This window comes from Rhopalosiphum maidis, chromosome 4 (genome assembly GCF_003676215.2).
Source record: "Rhopalosiphum maidis isolate BTI-1 chromosome 4, ASM367621v3, whole genome shotgun sequence".
NCBI lineage: Eukaryota > Metazoa > Arthropoda > Insecta > Hemiptera > Aphididae > Rhopalosiphum > Rhopalosiphum maidis.
Genome location: NC_040880.1, coordinates 47,849,513 through 47,860,767, shown reverse-complemented (window position 1 = coordinate 47,860,767; position 11,255 = coordinate 47,849,513). Strand labels below are relative to the sequence as shown.

Genomic DNA, 11,255 nt, shown 5'->3' with positions numbered 1-11,255 from the left:
CACCGCGGCGGCAGCGGCGATGATAGCTACTGCTGCGGCCTGTGCACCCCCCCTCCCCCACCGATCGTTCGGCCGTTGTAATATCGCTGCACCCTGGACTCGCGATCACTATAACGTCTAATAATAATATTGTCGTAAATTCTAATCCATAATATTATATATTATTAAGATTATCATGTGACCATTAATACGTGCACGTGTGTGAGATGCGACACTGACACGGCCGCGTGTACGTTCATTTTCCCGCGGAGAGGAGAACACGCTTCCCCCCCTTAATGACCGCCTAAAACCAGACCCCCTCCAAACAAGACTTTCGAAATTCTCCTTCGTCGACTGTCAGATCGCAATGTTAGTGAAATATTTCGGGCATGAAAATACTGATATGGCAAAAAACCAGCTATTTCTATATTATGTCCACGAATATAACACAACATTGTGATATTATTATTTTGTTGTCATAATATTTTCGTACGTCTCTGGGTGATCGATGGCAGGGCGGCGGTTCGTCGGTTGTCTATATATTCGTTATTCCGTCGCCCCGTTCGTGGACTCTAATTAAAGTATTAAATTGTCGGACCGCTTCGGCCGCTGGAACTGTCGCGGAAACCGACGAGAATATCCACGATATAGACAATTCTGTATGGTCGGAGCTTTTTGACGGACAGATCCTTCGGTACGCGCGTGACGTAGCGCAAAGCGTATAGTAATAATAATACAACGACAATATATGATAATATGGGCGAGTAAGTGACGTGTGCGCAGACTTGAACCAAATCTGAACCTTTTCGATCGTACCACGCCGCTTATACCACGAGAAAATCGTATTATTATTATTATTATTATTATTATTTTGTCCGCCGCGGGCGGGCCCACGACTATTCCGCGGCCTCCAACGGCGGGGTGACCAATGCGCGCGCCCGTAACTTTATACATAATATATTATTATTTACAATTTTACTGATATTATTATTCTCGTTGGCCGTGTCACTACGAACTGCGTGCACCGCGAACATTCTGTATAATATTATACGCGGTGGCCGGCTGGTACGATGTTGTTATTATTATTATTATTATTATTATTATTATTATTATTGTATCGGCGGAGAATATTATATTCCAATATTATATACGTGTGTAGGTACGTTGTAGGTGCTCTGCGCGCGAGCGTTTCGATCGACGTCCCGAATCTCCCTCCCCGAGTGAACACGCACACCCACACGACGCGCGTCACCGTATAATAATAACGAATAACGATAATATCATAAATGATATTATGTATAGTACTTACGTGCGCAACGCTCGTACGTATATTGCATTGTTACATTCACAATATTCTCGTAGGAGACCGTATATTACACTATATAGTGTATGGATATTATTATGTACGTAAACGGCATGACAAATAACATGGCACATATTTTATAATATACTTAATATATTTATAATAAAATATACGGATGTTATAGTGTGTATATTTCTTATATCTATATTTTGTATTGCACTGTACACAGCCACACAGGTAATAAATATAAATACATAATATCATTATTATACATCTGTGGAGTTATTGACAATGTTGCTCTAAATTTAAATTTAAACACCTATCGTCTTAGAAATATGTCACTTACGTCAAACTAATTAAAAATATAAAAAATATTCGAACTTATATCATAGTATGTACAATGTACCACAGATGCACCCTGTATGGCTCTGTAATAATATATATAATAATGTGGGTTTGTGCATAGTTGGCGCGAGATTTGCCGCAGGTTATCTCCCAAATGTCGAATGACACATTTAAGTACGAGTATTGTGTATTATACAATACAAGAACAAAATATCGAATACATTTATAAACACCACAAAGTGTTTTTTATCGGGTTGGTGAACAGGTGAAGGGGGTCTTGGACCAGCCCTGATTTCCGATAAAATACATGTACCTCATTGACGACTTTACGAGAAATTTTCGTTACCGTTCGTATTTTTTCGTTTTTCGTCCTCGGTTACTACGTTTCACGTCGTTAAAACTTTTATACTTTTATAGCCTTATAGGCATCAATTATGACAAAGCCTCACCACCCACGGAGAACGAACATTAAGTATAATGTTTAAATAGGTACTTTGAATTACGAAAAAGAACTAACGTATTATATATTTTTTATTTCACACATAATAATAAATATTATATAACATAACAAATTAAAAAAATTTTATTCATGATCAATATGTTTTATATATTATAAATATTATTATATATAATTTTCGTGTGCGTCACTTTGAATATAATACTATTTTAATTACTGTTCGTGTTATCAGCTAATACTAATGCGTTTTAAAAATAATCGCTATTGGCAACAAAATGTTTTCATTATATTATATTATATTTTTATGTATTATGTATTATAATGGATGGCATATAGTTAAAATAAAATATATGAAATATTCTATGATCTGTAAAATAATATTTTCAAATGTACAATTATTACTTAGGTAATATTAAGTGAAAATATCAAATTAACTTATAATTCCACATATATAAAAAAAATTGCAAATGTCGTTATAGAATACATTTTAAACATCAATTATAGTATTATACAAAAATATGAACTCATTGTTGTACATAATATGTATTATAATTCGAAACATTATTATTATTAGTTGATACTAAATTGTTAAGTACTAGATTATTATTTATTAATCACCCAACCACCGTAGATATAGATTTTAAACTTTTTCATCTGTTCTGACAACTTATTATTTATTCTGCCTCAAAATGTAAAACACAAATATTACACTGTCTCCGTACAGCATTCTTGATATTCATAAAATTTGTTCTTAACTCTTACTAATTGAGTATGGAAATAAAATAAAATCTTAGTACTATTATTAATTAATGTACAATCACTTCCTCTTTCAAGGAACGACCAAGTATAGTCTATACATACTACTATATTCTTAATGTACTATTTAACAAGCATTTCATTTTTAGGGAACCATCTTCTAAGAATAAATTTTAAACTATATACTTAATACTTAAAGTAATAAAAATAAATTTAAATATTTTGGAGTTATTGTCTATGGGCTATAGTGCTATCTAGTGGTTTTTATAAACTAAATTGCTTTATGCTAATAATAGGTATTTGTGATAAATTCACAAGTTTCTTTATTTAGATTCAAATCTAAATGTATATATATATATATGATCTAATATATTTCGATCACTATTCACAAAACATCCCTTAAAATTTGGCTTTCTTTGAAAATAATCTGCACAATAATTTATCTAATTACATGTACTACGTACAACATACAAAATAATTGAATTAAAAATGTTCATTATTATAATATACTTAAAAAAAACCAATTCTGCCCAAGTTATAGAATTTAAAAAACAATACGGATGCTCGGAGCAGAGACAAAAAATATCACAGTAACAATTTGTCATTAAAAGTGTTATATTTGCAGACTACATTATTAACAGTAATTTTTTGTTTAACAAAACGACATTTACAGCTTCTTTGTCTCATTACTCAGTACAGAGTCAGTATGTAGGTACCTTTATTTTTTGTGGTAGTTCTAAACTTAGAAAATATGTTACAGTTATTCAACTTAGACGAGTATCACAACTATCATACTATTCTCACTATCGTATATCACAATAGTTCAATATATACTACTCTATTAAATTCGAGCAGAACTGTAAATGTATTGATTTTACAATGATGTGTGTTTTTTTTTTGTGACTGTCATCACATTTTTCGGAGGAGTAACATATAGACATAGAATTACGAGGTTCAAAAAGGCTATAGCCCCCTCGAAATTCTGTTCAGCCCCTTGTGTAAAAATGTACCCGAATCATTATTATGGTAGAGCCATAAGCTATACCTATAACCCCTCCCTTCATATAAATTCAACATGCCTATAACTTATAAGCAATAAAAAATGCTTCAATTTTGTATAATTTAAAGTTTCAGAGTTATAGTTTGTAGTTTCTGATAGCAAATTAGATCAAAAACTTTAAGTTTAAAAATAACAATTTCATCAAACTTGGGCTTTGAAATAAATAAATTCAATTTCTATTGTTAAACAAAATAGAGCAGTTTATAGACATTTAAAATCAAGATTTTCAGTTCTGAATTGTTTTTCCTTAAAATGTCGTTAAAAAAACTTGACCAAGAATTATAATAATCGACTAGATAAATGTAATATGTAAAAAGTAATAAACTATAATAAATTAATAAACCTAGATTAAAAATCATTAACAAAAAAAAAAAAGTTACAATGACAAATGATCTAAATTCTAAGGTAATAACAATAGCCAGTAGGTGTAGCGTGTAGGTCTGTAGGTATGTGTTCAACCCCTATTTTTTAGTGAACTCTGATACAACGTGTAGTGTAGTCCGAAATTGAGAAGTTTATATTAATAAATAAGACTTTTTAGTATTTTTTATTTTTTTTATTAAAAAATTTTATTTAATAAATGTGATTTTTATCATCATATATTTTGATAACTAACAGAAGGTCATCATTATTAACAGAACCTTAAAACTTCACTTTATATTAAATTAAATATTATGCGTAAATGTGTAATCTTTCCAGTTTTAATCCTCATCCAGCTATTATAAAATGATTATCTGTTAAAAAGCATAATAAAGTGGATTCGTTTCCATACAACAACAATAATATGAAAGTATTTTCCAGAAAATATGTCTAAGCAAGATAGCTAACGAGAATTCAAATATATCAATTCAATTTTAGATGATATATCCCATATAAATAAATAAAATATTATTATTAATAGTGTCTATTGTTTTCAGATTTTTATTTCATATTCAATTATACTTTCTTAATTTCTAAAATAAAAATAGATTGGTAGTATTTAAACAATAATGTGCATTATATTTGCAATTTAATTTTAAAAAAGAATTATTACCTAAAAAATTGGTTATAATTATAATTATATATTTATATTTTATCAACAAATATTTTAATGTTATGTAAGTTGTGTAAAGGGGGTAGTAGGGGCTTTGCTTCCAACTTCACTGTATCATTTCAATGTACATAAAGAAATATGCAATAAGAATTTTTATGAAAAATGGGGAATTGGGAGTTTGGGTCTGAGTAAAACCACATAATAGGTTTATATTTAATATTCTATTCTGCGTTACTTACGTATGACGTTTAATACAAAACAACGACACGATAGTTGATTACGAAAAAACCTGTGGCGCGAAGAAATATTTTAAACAACTATACAATAAGTAATTAATGACAACATCAAGACATCGAGTTATATTATACAAACTGTTGGTTAAATATTCGTTATTTGAAAAAAATAAAAATTATCACGATAAAATATTAAATAATCAACAATTAAAATATAATAAGTAACCTACTAATAATTATTAACCATTAGCCCGGCATTAGGTACATCTAAGTAAGTTTGTTTAATAATTTATAATAATTGATGAGTTACAAATTATGCAATATTTTTTTTTAACCACAAAAATTTACCGGGTTAACAAATGATTTTATATTTCTATATGATTATTAGGATGGATAAAATATGTAATGATTCTTAAATTTGAACGAATTTTTTGGGCCACTAACCAGTTATTATCAGTACCTAATGTCTAATGAGTATTTAATGACTATATAGTAGCCAGTAGTAAAGTTGTAGGTAAACATTTTGAATGTTTCATTTCATCTTTGATGAGTATAAACACTATAAACTATAAATTATGAACAAATTACAAAAATAGCTAATCTAAGATCTTATAGTTTGTGATACATAAATAATAAATATATAACATTACGTATACAGCGTATACCATCATATCACAAACTAAATTAATTCATCTTGCTATTTATCATGATATTATTGATTTGTGATTATATTTTTTTATCAATTTTACGTAAATCCGTATAATGGTAAATTAATGTAATAATTATTATTGATATAAGATATTATATTTATGCATAATTCGAACTCTTATCAATTTTTTTTATTTACGTGTTCTGTTATTGTACCACGGACCAGAAAAATTTAAAAATCTAATCCACGATCCACGGTTGATTATCTTGCCCATGCTACTATCACCTATCATACTTGGCACTTGCATATTTTATTATTGTTCACGTTTTACGTTATAATTTTACTTTCTCAATTCCCTATAGAAGTTATTACTTATTTAACATTAGTATTTACTACCAGCTGTCCAGACGTCCAGCGCTTTAGCTACACAACTATCACCACGACACTACATTAACACAAAAAAATACTTAGTGAAATGTGAATAGATAATAATATAGACTATAGGTATGTTATTACTTTTTATTGTAAGGTAAACCTATCTTAAATCGTTTTACTTACTATATTGGTTATAAAATAACATTTTATTATATATTAGAAAATGCTTGAACATAGAATATTATGTAGATCCAACATTTTCAAAATGTGATTATATTTTTTTAACATTATTGAAGTTAGATTCATCATTACCCAACTGTTACCAACTATTATTAACTTATTATACTTGTGTTCGTTTTTATGTACTTTATTCAACATAGTAAGCGTTTCAATTCAAAATTTGACAGATTTGTTAAATATAGATATTATATTACTATGACATTTAATGATTTTAATGTTTAGTAAACATTGGTTTAGAACTTTGAAGAATTACAACCTATTGTATTTATCAGTTGGAAAATGACGACCAAAGTATTTATTGAAGAACATTTAGATACATATCTAAAAAGCTTAGTTAAAGGAAAGTTGTTTATTCCAGGAGTAATTATTGGACAAGTGAGTAATTTATTAAGTTTGTGGTTTTATCAATTGTATTTACCTATATTTACCAAGTCATTTATTCATAATGTCATAATTTTTTAATTAGGTCATAGGTAACAACTATCATATAGTGCATTTATCAGCAATGACTGTATGGAATGATGACATACAAAATAATAAAATTGATGTTCTGGCCTTCAAAACTCTTTCTGATCTTTTAGCCAATAGTGATACAATATTTCAAAAGTCATTAGAAGTAATCTAATCAAGCTTCTAAATATTATTGAAAGATTCAAAATTAGTATTTACTGTTCAGTAAATAAAATATATTTTATGTATTTATGAATTATAATGTATAGGTAGCGACTTTATTACCTGGAGGTTCACATGTACTTGGTTTATTTTTTATTGTTCCACAAGATTTAAAAAGTATCCAACCAATAGATATTGATTTTCATGCATTTCACAGTGAATTAAATGAAAATGTATTGTTTAAAAAACCCAATGAAACATGGAATTACTTAATATTAAACTATTCAACCATCAACAAAAAGTAAATTATTTTTTTTAAATTTAATAGCTATTTATTGTTATACATATTTATGTATAATGTTATTATAGTATAATATATGTTTATGTGCAGATCGTATTGTTATTCAGTTGATTTTAACCGTGTAAGTGGTCCTGAAAAAACAACTTATAAAGCAGTAGATTCAGTTTGTGGATCATTTAATAATGATTGGATCACTCTTATTGGAACATTTAACTTTGGAACATTAGATAGACTAAATGTAGGTGGTGGACCAAAAGCTTTATTTTCTATTCGTGACGTATGTATTTATTTATTTTTTTTTTACTCATTTTAATGATGTATTAAGCTATTATATTTATATGTTTTGATAATTTTTCTAGAGTTTATTAGATAAATTTGAATCTATTTTAAATGAATCAGTCTGTACTTTTAACGGACATGTATGTGATGAAAATAAAACCCTTAAAGATTTTGAATGTGATGAAATTGATAATGTATTGAAAAATGTTGTGAAGATTGAATTTTACAGAATGGTTTGTTTAATACTTAATATATTTTATACATTATAAATGTGCTTAGCTTATTTACAATTTTTAACAAGTCTTTATAATATTTTAGGTTGATTTAGGTAATGAATGTAAAAATGCTTCGCTTACTGTAAAAAGAGGAAAAGGAAAAATTTCAATGTCTGGTCTATGCAGTATAGTGGTACCATTTAATCGAAATGGTACAATCAAGGATGCCTTAAAGGTATGGTAATTTTCTATATTTATTATTATTATTATTTTCCAATAACTTAATCAAGATTTGATGTAATATTATTTTGTATTATTAATATTTGAATAATGAAGAACTATTATTTGTACTTGTTTACAATAAAATGTTTTCAATATACAAGATTTTAAATTGTATAACAAATTCAAAGCAGAATGTTGAAAAAAATATTTTTGTACAATTAACTTCATTAGGTTTATTGGCTATAAAATAATTTTAACTATTATCCAATCAGAAGTACTAAAGCATATTTTTTTAATGTCTTAAGAGTGTCAATAAAATAAATTTTAACTAAAACTTAAATGTTGAATAATCATTGTCACAAATAGAGGATACTTTATTCACCCAAATTTCTGCCAAATCCCCTAATTTGAAGTTTAGTACTTTGTACTATTCATATATTATGTTTAAAAATTAATAAGTTTTTTTCTCAAACTTCAGTTTCAGCAAAAATTTTGACTATTTGCACCTAATGTTAATTTAGACAAAATTATGAATTTATTATGTAATACAATTTCAAATTACTAATATATATTTTAAATTTATTTTGTGTTAGTAATAATAATTAAGCTAGTAAATAAAATAATTTAATAGTGTGTTGTGCATGAAGGGTATCAATTTTTTATAATTTTAAACTTTTATAAAAAATATATTATTGTAGGCTATTCACGAAGATGCTATGCAGACATTTGCAACTCGTTTAAAAATGCATTTGGAATCAATGGTCGAAGAGGAATCTCTTGAAGAAGAAGGTTCTAATAGATACATATTTAAAAATAATTTAAAATATTGTATCTAATGAATACAATATTTTTAAATTTCAGATGGAGATGCAAATATATTACACGAAACTCCGCGTCGAATATTAATTTTAAAAACTGAAGGTTCTAGATTTGCATTTAGTGATTATGTATTTCCTGGTGAAACTTCTCAGGAAGCATTATGTGTAGCTGGAGAAATATTGAATCTGGCTGAAGACAAAATGGAATTATATGATATGTTGGAAAAAGGTAATTGTTTCATAAAATATTGTAAGTTCTGTTAATAACAATTTTAATTCTTTAATTAAAGAAAATCAACATCTGTGCTTTTCTTGGCACATCGGTAATTTTATGTAATATAATTTATCCTATTTATAATTTGAAACAATAATTTTTAATATTACAATTATATGTTTAAAGGACGACATTCATATTATGAAACACTGCCAGACATTGATAGTAGTCCACCACAAGATGCAAGTACTTCATCGTCAAATAATATGTTAATTTATTTCACTTGGGCAGCTTTAATATTGGCTATCTTTGCATATGTTATGAAACAGATTTTCATGTAAATTAAATTAATGTGAAGCTAATTTAACTGTAAAAAATAACATTCCTTAATTTATTATTATTATTATTATTATTATTTTTTATTGTTTATTATAAAATTATTTAAAATAATATTAAAATTAAAGTGATTGTTTTAATAAAATAAATGTGTATTCTTAACATTAAGTTTGACTGAACAAATAATTAATATAAGGTGTTCCATTAACCATTCACTCAAATTATAATAATAAAAAGGTTCTTTATACTTTCTATTATATATTTCTATAACTATTGAATAAAAATGTATGAATTATTCTATGTTCAACAGATTTTAATGCAATACAATATTTAAAATCAATCTTAAATCATGTTTGGTTTGTTCTATTTTTCATAATTATATTTTTTGAGTATTTAAAACCTTGGTAACATTCATAAAATTTAGCAGCTTGTTTATTGTTATTGATTAAAATATAGTTTAAAATAAAATGAAGAAATTATATAGCGAAAAAAATCAAGATGGTTCTTTGATTTCTTCATCTATCTTAATCATGTGTAATTAACACAACCATTGATTAAATTTAACTTTATATTTATTTTGTCATTAATAGTGTGGTAAAATATTTTTTCACCTTGTTATTATTTAAATGATCACTACTTATTATATTAGTTTATTGCTTTAAGCATCCATACAACTTATCAGAAACATACAATTTAGAATTAATTGTACATCAATAGAAATTTTAATTGACTATTAAGTATTTGTTATCAGTAGGGTTAGGATTTTTATGCACAAAAAACAGCTAAGTATGCATAAAAAATTTAAAAAAAATAAAGAAATATGGACAAAAAAAAAATGCAATAAAGCATAGAGACAAATTTAATTCTTACTATTACTATTATTAGTACTATTTTTATATGCTCGTTATATTAGCTATTATTTATTACATTTTTGAATTTTATTATTTACTATATAAAATTATATATTATAAATATATTTTAAAAAGAGTTGCATTGAATAATTATTGTTTGTTTCAAACGTTCCGTTGTAAATATTTGTCAATTTGGTGCTAATACGTATATATTTAAGTAGGTACCTTTACTCCATATAACCATATTAATTCTCAAAAATAAATAAATGATAATTTGTAAAATTCAGATAATCAAACTTATTTCAGATTCGGTTAATAAATTAATATAAAATTATGGTATTTTTCAACATTTTGCATTGAAAACCGTCAAATATGCGCTTAAAAACAGAAAAAAAAATACAAATAATGCATTTATAAATAAAAAATGTTGAAATATGCAATTATATGCAAAATAAAATTTTGATATTTTGAATATAGATATCATGAAACACATTTCTATACAAGAATGGAAGTTATTGGACAACCTAAAAAAATTTGTAAAATTATATTAACCCTAATTTTAATGTAATTCATACATACAAAGCTAGACAAATTCTCTATGACTATGAGTGACAAATAATTATAGTAAAATTATAATGCTCAATCATAAATAACTCAATTTTTAATGTCTTTTGTAGTTTTATGTAAATTACGTTATAAATATTCAAATACATGAATTTTAAGAGAAATTTTAATCAGGTGACATTACTTTATTAGATATAAAAAATAGACACTACAGGTTAATGAAGTACAATTTAGTATTTCATAAATATTATATTTTATATTGATTACTATAACAGTTATTACTGTTAGTAGTGTACTAGTGCGCATTATTCATGTATGAGTTTGTTTAGAATTTAGTTGGAGATTATATTAATCTTGGAAACTATTTTAATGTTATTTTTTGTGGCCCCTTGGCTCCAATACCTTAGAAATAT

The 11,255-nt window shown here is 26.4% G+C and overlaps 1 protein-coding gene across 3 annotated transcripts; it reads left to right on the top strand.

The window, feature by feature from the left end:
- The first annotated feature begins 5,946 nt into the window (after positions 1 to 5,946).
- On the top strand, positions 5,947 to 9,486 carry LOC113557317 (protein odr-4 homolog). Of its 3 annotated transcripts, none has more exons than XM_026962772.1 (10): positions 5,947 to 6,319; positions 6,668 to 6,805; positions 6,897 to 7,046; positions 7,150 to 7,343; positions 7,434 to 7,620; positions 7,703 to 7,855; positions 7,941 to 8,072; positions 8,758 to 8,848; positions 8,921 to 9,106; positions 9,278 to 9,486. In XM_026962772.1, the coding sequence occupies exons 2-10, from the start codon at positions 6,710 to 6,712 to the stop codon at positions 9,430 to 9,432; spliced, it is 1,344 nt and encodes a 447-aa protein (XP_026818573.1). In that variant the 5' UTR covers positions 5,947 to 6,319; positions 6,668 to 6,709; the 3' UTR covers positions 9,433 to 9,486. The 3 variants fall into 3 exon arrangements, with proteins under 3 accessions (XP_026818573.1, XP_026818574.1, XP_026818575.1); XM_026962773.1 differs by having other exon boundaries at positions 6,653 to 6,805; XM_026962774.1 differs by lacking the exon at positions 5,947 to 6,319 and adding an exon at positions 6,554 to 6,569 and having other exon boundaries at positions 6,653 to 6,805.
- The last annotated feature ends 1,769 nt before the right edge of the window (positions 9,487 to 11,255 follow it).

Coding starts and splice junctions, on each gene's coding strand:
- LOC113557317 (XM_026962772.1), top strand. CDS start 6,710: ATGACGACCAAAGTATTTATTGAAGAACATTTAGATACATATCTAAAA. Junction 7,621..7,702: donor CTTTATTTTCTATTCGTGAC/GTATGTATTTAT, acceptor TAATTTTTCTAG/AGTTTATTAGATAAATTTGA. Junction 7,856..7,940: donor AGATTGAATTTTACAGAATG/GTTTGTTTAATA, acceptor ATAATATTTTAG/GTTGATTTAGGTAATGAATG.